This window comes from Drosophila miranda, chromosome 2, assembly GCF_003369915.1.
Source record: "Drosophila miranda strain MSH22 chromosome 2, D.miranda_PacBio2.1, whole genome shotgun sequence".
Taxonomy (NCBI): Eukaryota; Metazoa; Arthropoda; class Insecta; order Diptera; family Drosophilidae; genus Drosophila; species Drosophila miranda.
Window position 1 is genome coordinate 24,741,532 of NC_046675.1, and position 18,351 is coordinate 24,759,882.

An 18,351-nucleotide genomic window follows, 5' to 3' on the forward strand; every position below is an offset into this window, starting at 1 on the left:
GTAAGGGCCATAATTTTTGTGGCCATACAGCTGGCCTACCTGTTAGTGTAAGTGTTATCCAGCTCATCACATTTCGGTTATTCCCGAAACTGTCCAGCCTCGGACGACTGACTCCCTAGCAGCCATCAATCACTGCTTCTCGTCACCCAGTGCTCCGGTCAGGTCTGGCTCTGGCTACGGATAGGAATGGGGTCTTCCAGCTTATTAAGAGTCTGTGTATGTTCATATTTAGAAACTGTTCAATCTGTTTACTTTGAGAGGTACAAGATGCACATGTGTAGATGGAATTGAATTTCTGGGAATTGTGAGAAGACTCTTTAATGGGTTTTCTTACTTTTTAATTGTTCTTTGTGTCGCTTGTTAGTCACGACATTTGGTTATCATCTGTAGCAAAAAAGAAAGAGGATTCAACTTTGGACAATAGCAATTGTTAGGATTATCCTTTTGTGGAATCATTGTTTATTCATTCATTAGTTACCATAAAATATTTACAATATTTATTTGTGCTATATTTTTGTATTATATTTATATATATTTTGTATACGTAGATGTATGTACCACAATGAAAGTTGTTTTTCTTTAAATATATATATTTGAAAATAAATAAATGTGTTCCCCGTGTAGTAACTTTCTTTTTGGTTTTTGTCACTCGTGCATTAAATTTCTTGCTAATTTTGATTAAGAGTTTTATAATTAGATATGCAATAGATAGATCAATGATTGGGGAGGCTTTGGATTCAATTCAAGTCTCGTTCTATATTACACCGAAAGAAAATGTTGCAAAGCCAATTGTGTCCTTGTGTTGTGTGTTTGTGCGTGTGTTAGCATAAGGTGCTTGCAATAATCGCCAGCCCTGAGATTATTGCAAACACTCTTTTGTCGTCGTCTGTAACTCTGATTCTTGTCTGATTCTGCCTTCTCTTCCTAGTTTCGTAGCTCTAAAAGGAACTTCAAACACTGTCAACCCCATGAAGCGAACGACGTCTATTCAGCGAGCGCTGGAAGGAAGATGATTAATCACAGCTGAGGATCAGGGATTGAGGATCGGCCAGCACTCACCTGGACGCTTGCCGCGCATGCCCTGAAAGCCACTGGGCGCCCGCTTGTTATCGGCCCAAAGGTAGAGCCAGGGACGCACCAGGTACTGCTGATCGCCATCGCCATCGCCATCGCCAGTGTCTAGGCCAGCGTCCTGCTCACTCTTCTTGCCACGCACTGCCACAAATTTGCTGTTGAAGTCCGCGTAACGCTCCTTCTTGCCCCTCACATCGTAGGCCTTTTTTAAGAAATTGTGCCAGAACTGGAGGCGATTAGATTCTCAAAAAGCTGGTGGACGGACAAGTGTTAGCTGTTTCTTACCTCTGACAGAGCCGCTCGCTTGTAATGCTGATGGGAAACATCCTTCTTGCCGCGCACTCCCAAAAAGGAGTTGACCGGAGCCCGTTTCTGGAGCAGCTCCATGGCATCATTATCGTCATCGTCTCCGCTCATCGGTCGCTTGCCCCTCATTCCCGTGAAACCTGTGGGTGCCCGCTTCCCAACATCCCCAACACTGTCGTCTCCAGCCGCCAGGCGCTCGAATAGGTCCTCGAGAAGGTTCTCGCGCATTCGCTGCTCCTCTATCTGATGTAAGACGTTGGACAGACGGTTGCTAATGGGTATATACTTCTTGCCTCGCATGCCCACAAAGGACATGGGGGCCTTCTTGAGCCGCTTCCCGTTCTCGTAGTAGATGCTGTCTTCATCCATATCGGCATAGTCGAGGGGATCGGGTCCCATCCAATCGGCCGCCCGCTGATCCTTCTCATCCTCCTTCTTGCCACGCATCCCTATGAAGCTGGAAGTGGGTGCACGCTTTACCATCCTCCTGGGAGCGTCTGCACCCGGCGGCAGGGTGCTAACAGAGGACTCCACATCTGGTTCGGCATCGGCCGCTGTGGAAGCGGCTGTTAACAGCAGCAGAAGCAGCAGCGCCACTGCAAACGAACCTCCCTGACTGCGCATTGATCGTAGCGAGCTTTTAGGCGGGCGTTTGGAATCGGATCACAGCTGGAAGGGGAGCTGAAATGGAAGCGCCGGGTATTGGTATAAGACCTCAAGAGAATTAATGGAGAGACTAGAGTATAAAATGTCAACGATAATCTTTAAGCTCACTCGAAACGAATGCTGGACTAATTCATAAAAATAGTATAGCCTCAGCACTAGGTTGTAATATTACAAGATTTCTTTACGTCTGCAATCGATCAACAAAACCTATTATAAAAATCAGTTCGATAGCCGTTCTGCTTATTTGAGATTTAATATTCGTTCAAAATTTGTCTGCCGTCGGGTAAAAACCCATTTCCCCCAAACTGTTTTCCAGTTTCACTGTTTTGTTTGTGTGTTTGATGTTTTCTCTTTTCAGATTTTTGCATATATTTGCTGTGCTGCACTTAGACTTACAAATGACTCGCGGGGGCGAGAATATACTTGACCTTTTTGTGGTCTAGTTCTCGAGGGGAATGGGTTCCGGGGACCCTCTCTAAAAGCGGAATTTCAAGTTGCATATGCATACATTTGCAGACCTAACGGTTGCTCCGATGCTGCATGATGCGGATGCAAATAGGCGGGAGAGGAAGATGGTTTTATTGCAGCAACAGGAGGCAGCCAGCCTCCAATGATGCCACACATGATTATGCAGCCACGCCTTGTTAAGTCAAATTGCCATGCAAATGCTCTCGGCCTGGAGCGTTACGCCTTGATAAGACTCGAAGATAGAGAAATGGTGTCAGAACAACAACAGCAACTGCAACAACTACTGAAAGAAGAAAGGAAGGCTTAGTGTCGGGGGCTGCCGAAGCGGTCGATACCCTTGAACGTCCATACCATATTGGAATATACATAGTTTATAATCTAATCTGTAGAAGCTAGATATTTGCTCGAAAAACTATTTATTTTCGTTAGATCGCACTTAGGGCTATATCTTTTCTATCACAACGATATTGCTTGTAACAAATATAAAGATCTTTGCAAAGTTATATCCAGAAGTAAGTACAAATAAATAGCAACTTCTTTCACAGAAAAGTACAACAGACATGGCTCTTCGACTCAGCTAGTGCTGATATACATTATATAGGTCGAAATCATCATACCCTCCTTCGTGGGTATCAAAAACTATGGAAAAGTCTAACGATGCGCGCACAGGAAACAAGAACAAACATGTAATTCAATTGATTGCCCCAGGCGGCAGCAAGCAAACAGAAGAGAGCAGACACCGCGCAGGAATATAGATGGGCAGACCTGAGGACTGAGGATAAGGTGGAGATAGGAAAAGGTGCGGATAATGGAGTGGGGGAGGCGTTTGAGCAGCAGCAGAAAAATAGCAATTCAATTGAACAACTTAACGAAATGCATTTGAATTGAATTGATGTTGCATTTGCCACAATCAACAGGTTGTCGTTTGCCACTTAAGCCTCATCGCCACTGAGTATGTACAATAATTGTGTCGTCGGTGATGGTGGCGGTGGCGGGGGCTGTGGGCTTGTGTTTGTCCAGGGATTTGAGTTACGGTTGAGCTAAAGTGCAGGGCGCCGTAAAGTTTTGTACTTTAAATGTGAAAAGGAAAAAGATAATACGGGGAATGTCAAAGCATCAGGAAAAGTGCGTACCATAGGCTACACAGTGGGGAAAACCAAGAGAAAAGTGGTTGGGCGTCGAAAGGGTAATTACTGGGACACCTTTTTGGTAGCACTTTAAAAGAGATGGAGAAAGCCAGGCATTGGGATCGAAAAAAGAGGTAAAAGTAGATCCCATTCCCTGTTGAAATTTTGTAACCCTTTAATTGCCTCATCATCCCATCGTATCCGTCGACACTAATGCCATGCCAAACTTTTGCTGCCACAGAATTAACAGACTAGCGGCGGCGAATGTGTGCTAAGCTTCCGGTTTTGGGAGCTACCGTGCCCTGCCACGTCAACGCCCCCGGTTCACCGTCCTGCGAGGACATGAAACTGACAGCAGCCAGTCAAACAATGGCACCGGACCAGAACCAGGACTACGACAAGCACTAGTCACACTTTCGTCCTTTGGCATCCAACTCCCACGACAGTGCCTTAATGTGTCTCCATGTGGAATGCGGCTAAGCTGCCAACGTGTCCTTGTATGTTGTCTAATTGTCTATGTAGGGGCTGTACTCCAGCCTTCTGTGTGCTTTCTTTGTGCGTGTCCATCCCAAAGGACACTTTAAACCGCCGACAGGCGTGTGAGATTAAAGATGGGCACGGAAACGGGCACGGGCCCGGGCACGTCTAGATTTACATTTTCGCCAGTTTTCTCTCTTTCAGTGTGTGTGTGTGCTCGGCTTTCTCCTTATGGATGTGTATAATAGAGGTTTGTCTATTAGCCCGGCTAAAGGCCTGCAGAACATGGCCCAGCAATAGAGTCCGACGACAGCAGAAAGCGTATGAAAATTAATAATAAAACAACATGGAAAATTCACTTTTGGCCTATTGGCCTCGGGCTGCATTCTCGTCACCCTTTTTTGCATGCCAAAAAGTTCTGGCCAAAGCAAACACACAACTGGAACACGCACACACGAGCACAGTTAATGCATAAAATATGAAGCGTGACTGTACTTTTGAATCGGGTCTGGATTCTGGATTGTGAATTCTGAGTTTTGCCCGGCAGCTAAAGCCCCCGCCCCGCCCCGCCCGCTCCACAGTTCGATATCGGGGCGTGCGTGCGTATTTTAAATAAATTTACATTAATATTGAGGCCTTGTCTGGGGCATGCCAATGGGCCAGGTTATAGGTCATAGCTGGTGGTTAAGCTTTATCCCCAAGCAATAAACGATAGGTCCTGCTGAAGGTTGGGGATCAGCTGCAGGGATTCCATGTTTCTTTGGCTAATGGAGTCAGCTCTACCTTTTTCTGAAGTAACATTGTAGGCTGTAACGATAATTATACCGAGGCCGATCTATTGTGTGCACCTACAGATGACTCTTTACAAATAAAGTAGACGTTGAGTAAATTTCTCAGCTCTCAAGGAAACATGTGTTTTATATGGGCAAGATATAGACATTTGAACCTGTGGCTCGTCTTCGGTTCTGCATCTTTCAACACTTCGTTACCCAGAAAATGTTGCTGGCGCAATGCAATTGCCTGCGCCTCATGTTGCGGTTGCCGCTTTCGATTCTGCACTTAATCGGCGGTTTGTGGTCAACGTACGATCATTCCGTACTCAGCTTTCGACCGAGCCAGTCGCTTCTGTTCCCTTCCACGGTTCCCGATCTTCCGCTTTCAACCGCGATCGTGCTCGTTCTGTGTGTGCTTCACATACCAGAATCAAAAGTGAGATTTTTCTAATAACTGTTATCAGTGTTATCAGTGAGGTGAGTGCTCAGTGAGATCTGAAATCTGGTAGGTCAATTATTGGTTCCTATCCCAATCCAAGCCTCGAGGGGTTCCTTCAACTCAAAGAACAATGCAGCTATGCCAAAACAAAAGCCGTATCTTTCTCGCCTCATAGTCGGTGAAGTACAAATGTTAAAGGGAACGTTCAACGGGGGGGGCCACAGTTCAGTAAAAGAGCCAGAGATAGGGTTTGGGGTACGAGTACGGGCACATGCAAAATAATTGAATTGGGTCAAATGCCTCTAAATGTGTGCTCGTGTTCCCGTTCCCATTTCCATTCCCATTTAGGGCTCCGTTAAATATATATCTCTGCTCGTTTTTCTTGTTGACTCAACTTGGATTTCAAAACATACATGTTCATGGAAAAGTTTTTTTGTTTTTTAGATTCTCTTGTCTTTTTGTGGATGATTTTTGTTTTTATAAATTTTATTCAATGTGAGGTTAATGGCAAGTTCAAGGCTACCATTTCACAGATCATTTCACCCAAAATGATTTTCATTTATCAGGGTCGAATCTGAATCTTATTGTTGTTCTTCATTGAGGGAATCACGGAATGTACTTGTAATCTGTTGATAGGGGGATTACTTTCTAGGTACCACTGCAAAGGGAAACTACAGAATACATACATATTTAAATCACCTTATTAATAGTGATAGTGAGATTCTTAGAATATAATCAATAATTAAGGGGAAATACTTTCTGTTTTCCATAGAGTCATATGTCAAATTTTCTAAGATCGTTATAAATCGAATCCCAAAACCGGAATTCATCATTGCAGATTCCCCTATGAAAATAGATGCCCTTCTGACATACTTTCTGAATTTGATAGTGAATTCTTGCAAAACAACAAAGAAAGCATTCCAATTCATAAATAATCTCTCACTATTTAGTATTCATAAATAAAGAAAACGTTCCATTTCTTTACAAATTTCACAAAACCATGAAAAAAGCAACCTTTCCAACCAGAAAATTAGTTCTCAAATTATCAAAACACTCAGCCGTACACAACATATCATGAATCACGGAGAATATTCTCATACACAGCAATAATAATGTATTGCCGGGATAATTATTGTACAGAATAATCAGCGAACAACAAGAAGAAACCACAAACACACGTAGCATAATGTCAAATCGCAAAAACCATATATATGTATTATAATAAAAAAGAAGAAGAGCAATGAATGAAAAAAGTGCTGTTGATAAGAGAATAAATTTGTTACAAAAATGATAAGAAAACATTTTATAATAATTGCTAAACAGCTGCTCGATCAGAGAGAAACAACTCCACAAACAATGATGAAAGCTAATTCGTAACAGTACATTGAAGGGGTGCATAAATTGATGAACGGGAACGTAACATTTAAGTCGAAAAAATGATATGATTGACTTTCGAGAGGGGTACGGGCTGAACGGGAGGACTGATGGAAATTGATGAAAATTTTCAACCAATTTATAAGCAAAACAAACCAGAGATTAAATCATTTTGTTGTCACTAAGCAATTGAGCCATGAACTTCAATTAAAGCATCTCAACTGAGACGACGGCACGAGTTCTGAACTGAAATGAACTCGACCGAACAGATTTGAGATGATTTAGATAGATGTTCTAGGAAGCGGAAGGGGCTTGCCTAGCCGGAAGATATTTACATTCTCGTGCATAAGTGCATTGTCAGAATTGAATAGACAATTCCTAAATAGACCAAATCGAAGGTGCTTCGAAACGGAAGCCATGTACTATGGTTTCAATAAAATAAGAGAGGAATAATTTAGATAGATCTACTTTGAAGTGGGCTGGGGTTTAGCTCTACAGAAGAGATAAGTGATAAGTAGTAATAAAAGAACCAGAAGTATTAATCTAAGACTAAGTCTTAGACGTAGTATTATGAACTTCTAGGAAACTTTTTTAGATATCCATATGTATGTATCATCATAGGACTCATATGTTATGATGAAGAAGGGGTTGACCTAGCTGAATATAAGACCAGCATTTATTGATGGGCAATTACACTGATTAAATTTTGAACTGAGATTTCTATAGGCAGTATCAACACAAGATTGCTTATATCTTATTTCAGAAATGTTTATTAATAATGTAAATATAAATCTTATTAATGGCTTGAGTCTTAATAAATGTATGACAATCTTACAGTTCAACTCCATTTATTCTCCAAAAGGCCATTCATTTAAAATGTCACAAATTACGTTCATAAATGTAATACAAAATACAAAAATAAATAAGTTATTTATGGTTTTATAAGGCGGTAAATTACTTCCCACATATGTAGTACATATAAAAACCACAATTTGGGAATGAAAGATGGTTTCTAAAAACGAAACCACCTTAGAATCAAACTTCAATTAGATATACATCTGGTAAAAAAAAAAAACCAAATTTAATACAAAAATGTATTTATCCTCGTTCAATTTACATTCTCTTTGGAGGTAGAATTTTCCTTAAGTTCAACGAAATTTGTCATTGTTTTTTTTTTAATAAAAAATAACGCCGCATTCTCTACTCCAGCAAGATGAAGCTCGGCCTGATGATCGTGGCGTCCCTTTGGGGCGTCGTTTCCCTAATGGGGGCAGCACATGGGAATCGAACTTTCACGGTGGATTACGCAAATGATCAGTTTTTGAAGGACGGTGCGCCCTTCCGTTTTATTGCCGGATCGTTTCACTATTTCCGCGCCCATCCCGCCACCTGGCAGAGGCATTTGCGGACAATGCGAGCAGCCGGACTCAATGCCGTGACCACGTAGGTTTCAGATCCCAGTTTGATCAAAAATATCCTAATCATGTGCTATGTAGCTACGTGGAATGGTCGATGCATAATCCCCGGGATGGGACGTACGTGTGGACGGGCATAGCCAATTTGGAACACTTTATCCGCCTGGCTGTGGCCGAGGACCTGCTGGTTATCCTTCGTCCAGGTCCGTACATCTGTGCGGAACGTGACATGGGCGGTTTTCCCTACTGGCTGCTCAAAAAGTATCCGAACATTCAAGTCCGCACTGCGGATGTCAGTAAGTGGACGAGAAAATCTATCAATCAATTCGACTTAACTCTTTATCCGTTCCACCTTTAGACTATCTCAGTGAGGTACGCATCTGGTATAACCAGCTCTTTACCCGTATGGTTCCTTATCTGTACGCGAATGGTGGACCCATCATAATGGTACAAGTGGAGAACGAATATGGCTCGTACTTTGCCTGCGACTCCAAATACCGGACATGGCTGCGCGACGAAACAGAGAGCCATGTAAAGGGCCACGCCGTGCTCTTCACCAACGATGGGCCGAGCGTTCTGCGCTGCGGCAAGATCGACAACGTTCTGGCCACCTTGGACTTTGGGGCTACCAATGATCTGGACGCAACCTGGGCAAGGTTGAGGCAGTACCAGCCCAATGGTCCTTTGGTCAATGCGGAGTATTATCCAGGTTGGCTTACGCACTGGACGGAGCCCATGGCCAATGTGAGCACGAACTCGATTACTGGAACTTTTATGTAAGTTTTTGAAAAGAGTTTTAAGTGGCAAGAAGATGGTTATAAATTCCTAATACCTTACAGAAACATGCTGGACCAAGGAGCAAGTGTCAACTTCTACATGTTCTATGGCGGCACAAACTTTGGCTTCACTGCAGGCGCCAATGAGAACGGACCTGGTAACTACATAGCGGACATCACCAGCTACGACTACGATGCACCCATGACAGAGGCCGGCGATCCCACGCCCAAGTATCTGGCTCTCCGGAAGATCATCGCCCGATATCTCCCGCTGCCCAGCCTGCCCGTTCCGGCACCCGTGCCAAAGCGTGCCTATGGAACAGTGCGTCTGGTCAGTTGCTGCACCCTGCTTGCCACGGGAACACGCCAGAAGCTGGCCACAGGTATGGTGCAGGCTCCCAAGCCGAAGACCTTCGAGGCCTTGGGGCAGTACTCCGGACTGGTGCTGTACGAGACTTGGTTACCCCGCTTCAAGCGTGATCCGAGCATCCTGAATGTGGCTGGACTGGCAGATCGTGGCTATGTCTATGTGGACAATGAATATGTGGGATTGCTGGCCCGGGAGACACCCGTGTTTTCGATTCCTCTAAGTGCCAGTGCTGGACGGCGTCTGCAGATCCTGGTCGAGAACCAGGGAAGGATCAACTTTGGACGGCAGCTCAACGACTTTAAGGGAATCACGAAGGATGTGCGGCTAGACAAGAAACTGCTGACCAACTGGAACATGACCACATTCCCACTGGACTCCTTTGAAAGTCTGGAAGAGCTTATCAACCAGTCCAATGAGGCGGCTAGCATGGGCTTCCAGGAGCTTAGGAAGCCCCAGCATATGCTCCGCTCGGGACCGGCCATCTACCACGGTATGCTCGATATTATCCAGGAGGCGGACCTGGCAGACACCTACCTCGACATGTCCGGCTGGGGTAAGGGCATTGTCTTCTTGAATGGCGAGAATCTCGGCCGCTACTGGCCTCTGGTGGGGCCACAGGTCACCCTCTATGTTCCCTCGCCGGTGCTCAAAGTCGGCACGAATAGCATTGTGGTGGTCGAGTATCAACAGGCTCCTGCCTCCACGGAGCTGCATTTCCGGGACACACCCATACTGAATGCCAGAACTGGTTAGATCTAAGATATCCTCGCCATGCACACAACCCCCCTACATCCTGCATCATTTGTTAATGTACATTTAAATGTAAATTTAAGCGATTTAAGCTCCTGGTGAGGCAATAAAGCCAGTTAGTCTGTCTCGTCATCCTTTTTGTAAAAGACTCATTAAAGATGTGGGTGGGTGGCTCAAGCAGGAGTTGGAGGCGAGGCTCTAACATGTGTGACCTTTGTGCCTTGCCCAAATTAATCCCAAATGATTGAGATTGAAATCCACAAAGTGCGCTGATGAGCTCCAAGTCAAAGGCAGGGCCAGAAGAGCGTCGCGTCGTGGTTCGTTGATTTTTAGGTAGCCGAAAAGTGATTTTTTATGACAGTTTCGCAGCCTATCTGTCTGTGTGTCTATCTTTGGCTTTCCCAGCCTGAGTGGACTTCCTTCGTTGATTAAATTAAACTTTTCTTTAGCTCGTTAGATTTAGGAAAATTAAAGCAAGACTGGTGAGATATTAAGGGATTTCTAAATCGGAGCTCACACCCACCATTCCAATCTGGTCGCCGTGGAGGTGAGCGCGATCGGTCGGCACTTAAGGTACGAGACGTTTCCATACACTGACACCCCAAAATACATTACAAAACTCTAATATAATTGTGATGCAGTCTGGGATCTAGCTTTTGGAGATAATACAGAAAGAAATAATATATCTTAGCCAAACCCCACACGAGCCAAGTTATTTGCGTACAATAATTTCAGCCACCTTTCCAACAGCCCCTCTTCTAACCATAACAGATGTAATTACACTCTGTACGTACTCCTAGCAGATGTGATTACGCTTTGAATCACTAACAGTAACAGATGTGATTACGTTCTGTACTCCTAACCTATCCCTAGCAGATGTGACTAAGTTATATAGGCAGTTCCTCAAATCTTTACTTAAAATAGTTGACACTTGTTTTTTCTGATTCATAGAATAGCTTTGATTAAGACCAAAAAAAATCATAGTAAAATATTCACTTGAAAGTGGTCCTTAACTATTTATAATCACATATATTCCATTAGAGAGTCCCAATTTAGATCCTTTTTCTGCTCCAGCTCATTAGCTGAACAAATCTAGGGACTGCGAATTGCTCCCCACTTGACCATCCCTTGTGTCTATAATGAGTCCATCTCAGGTACAGTTGTTCCTTGGGTTAATTACTGTGGACACTCTCACACATATGCCCACACGAAACACGCACACACTTGCAACACAGATACATTTTAAAGCATCTTTTAGGCGCAGCTGGAACTCAAGTATTTGCCGAGCTACACATGATGTAATTGCCGTGTTCTCGTCATTCTGCTCTTCTGCCGGTATGCTGTTGTCCAAGTTGACATAAAACAAGTTAAGACCCAGGGGCAGTTTTAAAGCGTCACCTCATGTCGTCCATGACATTCCCGCCTCCGTACGGCCCATTTCCCCCCCTATAGTTCTTTTCAATCCCCTGATACACTTTTTGGGAGAGTGGTCCCCTAATGGACGCCTCGTTGCGTGCTGCCACCGGATGTGTGCCCTCCCAGACTCGTCCATGCATCTGTACCTGGGCATTGATGCTGCCTTTTTATTAGCTCTCGCCGCCGGCTGCCAATTGATGGTGGCCATCCTCCATCGTTTGGAAGATATAAAACAAAGCGAACTTTTGTCCATAATTTCAAGGAAACATAATTTTTGTTATGTTTTTTTTCAGCACCCAGTAGTAATGAGGATATCATCAGAAACTCCGAACTTGTTAACTCTAACCTCTCTGCAATTATTCATTTCAATAAAGGGGAATGTCCTTCAACGCGTCAAAGACCCTCCATTAAGAGATTTACTTTGGTAGCAAGGAATTTGCACGCCTTAAAAGGATGTTCGTATTTTTAATGTCCTTTAAATTAACTGAAAGCTGTCAAAAGAAGTTTAATGGTCAGCTAGTAAAATTTCCAGTCATAAAAGCAACTTGGAAATGACACTAAGAGGGCCCAAGAGATCAAATAGAAATCATGGAAATCTTCAGTAGATTCTGTACAAAAAATGGCAATAAAAAAGTTTAAATATTCTGGAATGTTTTCATGTCGTTATAAAATTTTATAAATAAACAAACCAATTCGACAGATAGTATTCCTTAATATACAAAAAAGTAGACCAAATTATTTACAAAAATATTTACAAAATATTAAATTGGTAGAACATCTGGTTAGAGAAATTTCAATAAATTTTTTAGCATTTAACAAGATTTCCAAATGGAATGTACAAATGCATGTTTTTCGTGCTAAAACAAACTATGACTTTTAGTAAAAATTAAATGAATTTAATTTGTATGGAATATTTTGAAAGAAGTTGAGCACTGAGCAAACTGAATCTTAGAGTTTCACAAGTGCACTGAACAATATAGAATTATACCAAATATCTGTGACAACCATCCTTTTTTGATAAACTTTTCCCAAGTTTCTGGGTTTTGTTCTGTTCAATTGCTAAAAATACAATCAAAAGTTGCACTTACAAATGTTGCCAATTGAATTTGGAACGCACTTTCACTAGATTTTACACCTTTAACGAGGTTTTTCTTTTCTTTTCTGTTCCTTTCTTTGGTTTCTTAGGTTCGCGTATCGGTCACGCCGAGAAGTATGCAACAACTGAGCGACAGATCAGAGCGGCAGCGGGCTTTTATAAAAGCCCAGCGCAGCGAGAGCAGTCCGAGCAGCAGCAGCAGCGATAGAAGCAGCATATGGATTCAGAATGAGTGGAAGAAGAAGCAACAGCAGATAGACCACCATCGGATAAAACCGAAACAGGAAACACGACAGGCACGACGAGCACAAACGAGCAATGTTCGTGCATATCAACAATTGGTCGAATAGAAATTCTACTTTCTGCTGGTGTGTGGATAGGTGTGGGTGTGCATGGTGTGTGTGTGTGTGTGCAGGGACATTGGTGTGCGTGTAGGGGAATAGGTGTGTGCGAATCCTTTTCGTGTGTGTGGGCGCCACTTCACCGTGGAATAAAAAAGGCCTCCTCGCCACGCAATTGAATTGAACGGAAATTCTGTTTGCATATGTGAATAAAACATATGCAAAAAAGAACAAAAAAAAACCAAATAGCAAAAAGTGAAATGGAAAATGAGAAATGAGAAATGGGCAGCAAAATGGCCAACTGGCGGACAGACAAACCACGTGCCTGAGCGAAAAAATTAATTTCAATCATACGCTTTTTTCTTTGTCTTTACATTTTGGGTGAATGTACAAATGATTAAAATTGTCGTGATGAATATTACCGAAATTAAAATTATGCACTTTTATTGATATTTGCCATTGTGCCATTGTGCATCAAATTAAAATTATTAATTCAGTCGCGGATCATTGTGCAAACGGGTAATTCTGGGAGCTGAACTTAAATATAAACTTGCATACTCAACTCTCGATAGTTTCTCTGGTTGTATTTTGATCATGATTGGCAGGGCTTTGTCTACATCCAAAAGTTCGTTGCACTATCTTCAAAAACAGAATTCAAGTTCAATTTTACGATTCATTGTTCTTATACCAGTTGTGTAAATATTACATATCAAGCTTTGAAGGTTTTTTTTGGATTGTATGGGAGATAAATTTGCAAAATTAAAAAATAAACAAAATCCATGGCAAAAAATAAACAGATATTTTTCCCGATGTTACAGATCTGCCTTTTTCACTGCACTATAAACTTGTGGGCATAACGATAGCACCCCTGCTGGAGTATAACAAAAGAAACAGACAGATAATAAGTATGACAAATATATCCACGTTCATATTAAAAATGGTTAACGCTTTCTGTGCAATTAATGTGGGAATGCGTCATAAAGCAGCGACTAATTAAAGGCGAAAGTTGCATCCGCATAGGTTAAACGTGGATGATGCCACATTTAAGCGGCACCGGCAACGACAATGCACTTGAGGCGAGGTCGAGGCAGCATTCAAGATAAGACCAGCCACCCACGCGCCACTCGCAAAGGCCAAGTGGATGCAAGACACATCCGCCACATCCTCTTTACACCGAGAAAAAAACGAACGTTTTTGGAAGAACTTTCAACTAAAGCAGCCGGTCGTTAAAATATGCCAATAACTTTTTTGTAATATTAGTGTTGAGAAAAGGCTACATTCATTGAACCCTCGGCATTTACTTGAAATAGATCTGAGTTTTTCTGAGTGTACTCGTACCCTTTGTGTCCGCGGGGCAGGCGTTTATTGTTATTGTTCTTGATGTTGCGACCACTACAACGTTTGTTTTTTTGGGCTAAAATTAAACATGGCAATGCGGCTGCTTCCTGCCCGACATCCTGGCCTCAGCTTATCTCGGCCATATATCCTTCCTCCGAACTGTTTCCGTCGTAAAACTGCTCCGAAAGTGTGCACTTTCTGGGAAATTTGCATTTAAATTGTAATAGATTTTGAGTCAGTATGCTCGTGCAGACAGTCGCTTCCTCGCAAAAGTTTCAATTAGCTTTTTCCCGAAACGGAAAACTGAATCATTTAACAGCTCCTCCCCACTCGCCCCCGACCAATATTTGCCCGAGCCGATGGTAAACATAATTAGCATTTAATTAAAATAAAATTGCCCATCGATAGACAAGCAATTTGTGATTTAATTATCGAAATCAAATAGGTTCCGCCGCCAAAGGCTTTGACGCTTGTACAAATAGCCGCTGAATAGATAAGGCTCCGCCTCCATTCAATCCGGCTGGGTGCAGCTGATATCTATGGAATGGCTATGGTTTCACCAGATAGCTACGGAATCGCTTTGGAATATGCCCGAGCGGAGCACACTCGTACGTACGTATGGGTTTAATTGGATTATGGTCTTTTGTCAGCGCGAATGACATTTTATGGGGGTCAGTGATAGGCAGAAAATGTATTCGTTTTGGTTTGGTTTCATTTCGATTTATTTTTAAGTGACTTTGTTGGGTGGCAGTACCACCTGTTGCCAGTGGCTGGGCCTGGTCGAAGGAACGGCGATGGAACTGCAACAGTCGCAGGTGGAAAAAATTCAATTTAAAATTGCATTACACGAAGGGAGGAAACATGGTGAAAAGATGGAAAAAAGGGAAAGGGTGTTATTGAACAACCAAAACACCCCACTGAGTGGCGTCGAGGGTAGCGATAAAATGTTTAAAGATGAAGCTTTGATATTTGAATGGGAACAGAGGTTTGCCATCGGATCTGAGCTATAGATATGTATAGACATACGTGCGATATATGAGATGAATTAATGAAATTATTGAACAGCCAGCATCCATCCGCTGTTAAGCTGCATAAACGTCTAAGCCTCAGATATGAAGTATTCGAGATCGGAATTCTCCACTCGAATACCCAATCGCATCGAATTGGTGCCCAAAAATAATTAACACAGATCCCATAAGAACTCTACCAACTCTTCGAGCACCCCTCTTCATTCCTTCCTTTTTTGTTGTCTTTCAGATTGCAACGATATTTGTCAGCCATTTATTGTTGAGCAAATAAAACGTATTTGTCGGCCATATGGATGAGCGCAACACAATTGATTTATACGATTCGCGACTTCGATATTGAGAGTAGCAAAAAACGAGAATGAATGGATTACTAGCACCTTTGAATACCCATTAATATTTGACATTTTCTTTATATATGATAGTAATCCCATATTGATCAAAATATTACCACTTTTTCATACGATTTCTTATTCAAATCTATTGAATTAGGCCGCAACAACTCTTCCGGTGCTGATAGCAAATCCAACATTGCAGGGTAATAAATCGACCCATCTACACAAATAGTATGGCAATCAACCTGCGCAATATTGTTATGCACTTTGTAAAGGTCAAACAAAAGATAAATGGATTATCAGAGAACACGTACTATTTGTAGGTATATTTTAAAATTGCAATTTCAGTTAGGGATTACATGGTTAAAAATGTAGTGAGTATTTAAGGCTAAGAATAGAACTAAACAATTAGACAACTGGAATGATAACCACTAAACAATTTTCAGAGAAATACTCGTACACTTTATGAACAATTTCGTTAGCTGGAGAGCTGCTGGAGGCGAGCTGAGCCGGACACGGTGCTGCCCACTAAAGCTTGTTTACACTCAACAAAACAGATCAATTCTAGACTATATCATTTGAAATTCACATAAACTACCTAAGAGAGGGGCTAGAGAAACGGGGTTTGGCTGGGCGGTGGGGCTATTCGATCCGTATAACACCCGCCCCGACGCCTCCGCTGTGGGCACACATGGATGGCATAAAAGTCCATTTGTCTGTCTCCGGATCGTACACTTCCACCGTGGATAGATTCGATTCGCCATCGTAACCGCCAATGGCCCACAGTTTGCCCATATTAGCGGCCAATGCCACTCGCGATCGCTTGCAGTTCATGGGAGTGACAAGTTTCCAGGTATCTGTCTGTGGATCGTAACACTCTACGGATCGCAGGAAAGAGTTGCCACAGTAGCCGCCGCACACGTAAATCTTGCCATTGAGCGTGGCCACGCCCAGGCGACAGCGACGGTTCAGCATGGGCGACATCTTCACCCAGGCGTCTTCGTTTTGATCATAGCGTTCCACCGAATCGAATATAGACAGTCCATCGTGTCCGCCCAACGCATAGACAAACCCGTTTAGCTGGGTGACTCCACCGGCCGAGCGATACTTCATCATTTGAGCCACCTGTAGAGGAAGTTCGTTGAATAATTTGATTTCCAATCTTATCAGAAATTTATTCGACTCACCGTCTTCCATGTATTATTCTTGGGATAGTAAACCTCAACGGTGTTGAGGGAGGTGACGCCATCATATCCCCCGCACACATAGATGCAATCGTCCAGAGCGGCCACGCCCACGGCACTGCGTTTGCAGAGCATGGCACATCCTTGAGACCATTTGTTCTTGCGCGGATCATAGACCTCCACGGTGGAGAGGCGTTCAGTGCCATTGAAACCGCCGAAAGCGTATAGTTTACCGTCTAGAACGGCCACACCCACCCGAGATCTGCAAAAGAATGGCAAGCAATTAATTAATTCAAGAAAAAAACATTTTTAGGGCACTCACCTCATCATGGACATTTGTTCACCCATTTTCCATTTCTTTGTAAGAGGATCGTATATCTCTACCGTGCTCACGGACTCCCCAGTGCTGGCCAATCCACCGACGGCATAGATCTGTCCCGTAAAGAATTCTCCACATCGCTGGCGAGTGCGAAAACTCTGGAGCAACCCCCGACGTTCGGGCATCAGATGAAAGTCTTTGGCCTCGTCCAGCAGATCCCGGCATTGGTGCGAGGTTTTGATGAGCTCCTCCCGTGCCACTCGGTCGGCCAGGAATTGTGGGGATAGCAGAGGCAGACGCACTGCGGCCAGGACCTGAGGGAACAGCTCCGATCGCTTGTCCTCCGCGTACTTTACCCACTTCATGCAGGCCTCGAAGATCACCTCCTCGGTACGGACATTCAGCTCGTCGCGTCGCATCAGTTCTAGCAGCTGGTCACAGTCGAGGGTGAGGAACTCCTCCGACTGAGAGACTTTGGCAAAGTTCTGATCGATGTACTTGTCGGCAGCATCGATTAATTGGCGGCAGATCATGGAGTCAGCAAAAGTGCGTATGCCCAGGACATTGTGGGGATGGAAACGTGAGATCAGAAAGTTGGCACAGGCATCTCGAACATTGGATAATTGCAGAAACGACGCCCCGACCATCAGGCTCTGGACATTCTGATTGTCGATGCGCACCTGGCCACTGTACACGTAGTTGATGAGGCTCTCCAGGGCACTGGGCTCGATGGCACTCTCCTTCATAGTGATTTCCTTAATCCGACTCTCGGCCATGTTGTTGGTGAACATGGCATAAAAGTATGGTATCGTGGCAGCCAGCACTACGCGATGCGCCGAGAATGTTTGATCTTCCACCTGAAATATTTAGAATGGGATTTATATTTAGACAATAGATAATGTCAGCAAATGCATTGCTGCTATGGGCAGCGAAATGGTGACTGCAGACTGTGGGGGTGATTGCTCGCAACCGACCTTCAGCGTGACATCGCAGAGTTTGCCCAGTCTTCGTATCTCCTTGAATAGCGGGAAGCTTTCCCCAAACAGCTGCTCATGTTTGTATATGAAATATTGATCCTCCAGTTGGTTATTATCACTTAAATCCATCACGAAGAGGAAATATGATAAGAACACAGTCGGACAGTCTGAGACCCTTAGAAATATACCGAAATATACCGTCTTGTTTTCAACATATAATGTAAATATACTGATGATAAAACGAACTTAGCCCACTTAAGCCCCCTCTATTTAAACAGTTCAATGACTTGAGGTTAATGTCGAAA

The 18,351-nt window shown here is 43.4% G+C and overlaps 3 protein-coding genes across 5 annotated transcripts; 1 reads left to right on the plus strand and 2 right to left on the minus strand.

The window, feature by feature from the left end:
- Nucleotides 1-685: 685 nt before the first annotated feature.
- Nucleotides 686-12,666, minus strand: LOC108155424 (tachykinins). 2 transcript variants are annotated; one of them, XM_017286230.2, is made up of 4 exons: nt 12,520-12,666; nt 1,360-2,061; nt 1,060-1,300; nt 686-998 (listed from the first exon to the last, which is right to left on the minus strand). In XM_017286230.2, exons 2-4 carry the CDS (start codon nt 2,002-2,004, stop codon nt 985-987), a joined length of 900 nt encoding a protein of 299 aa, XP_017141719.1. In that variant the 5' UTR covers nt 2,005-2,061; nt 12,520-12,666; the 3' UTR covers nt 686-984. The 2 variants fall into 2 exon arrangements, with proteins under 2 accessions (XP_017141719.1, XP_017141720.1); XM_017286231.2 differs by having other exon boundaries at nt 1,060-1,276; nt 12,520-12,665.
- Nucleotides 5,206-10,147, plus strand: LOC108155421 (beta-galactosidase). Of its 2 annotated transcripts, none has more exons than XM_017286226.2 (5): nt 5,206-5,368; nt 7,914-8,147; nt 8,201-8,415; nt 8,478-8,895; nt 8,959-10,147. In XM_017286226.2, the coding sequence occupies exons 2-5, from the start codon at nt 7,918-7,920 to the stop codon at nt 10,016-10,018; spliced, it is 1,923 nt and encodes a 640-aa protein (XP_017141715.1). In that variant the 5' UTR covers nt 5,206-5,368; nt 7,914-7,917; the 3' UTR covers nt 10,019-10,147. The 2 variants fall into 2 exon arrangements, with proteins under 2 accessions (XP_017141715.1, XP_033245279.1); XM_033389388.1 differs by lacking the exon at nt 5,206-5,368 and adding an exon at nt 7,745-7,834.
- Nucleotides 12,667-15,858: 3,192 nt separating the features above from the next.
- LOC108156999 (kelch-like protein 18) lies at nt 15,859-18,253 on the minus strand. Its single transcript, XM_017288793.2, has 4 exons — nt 18,044-18,253; nt 17,073-17,926; nt 16,754-17,012; nt 15,859-16,691 (listed from the first exon to the last, which is right to left on the minus strand). The coding sequence occupies exons 1-4, from the start codon at nt 18,173-18,175 to the stop codon at nt 16,209-16,211; spliced, it is 1,728 nt and encodes a 575-aa protein (XP_017144282.1). The 5' UTR covers nt 18,176-18,253; the 3' UTR covers nt 15,859-16,208.
- Between the last annotated feature and the right edge of the window lie 98 nt (nt 18,254-18,351).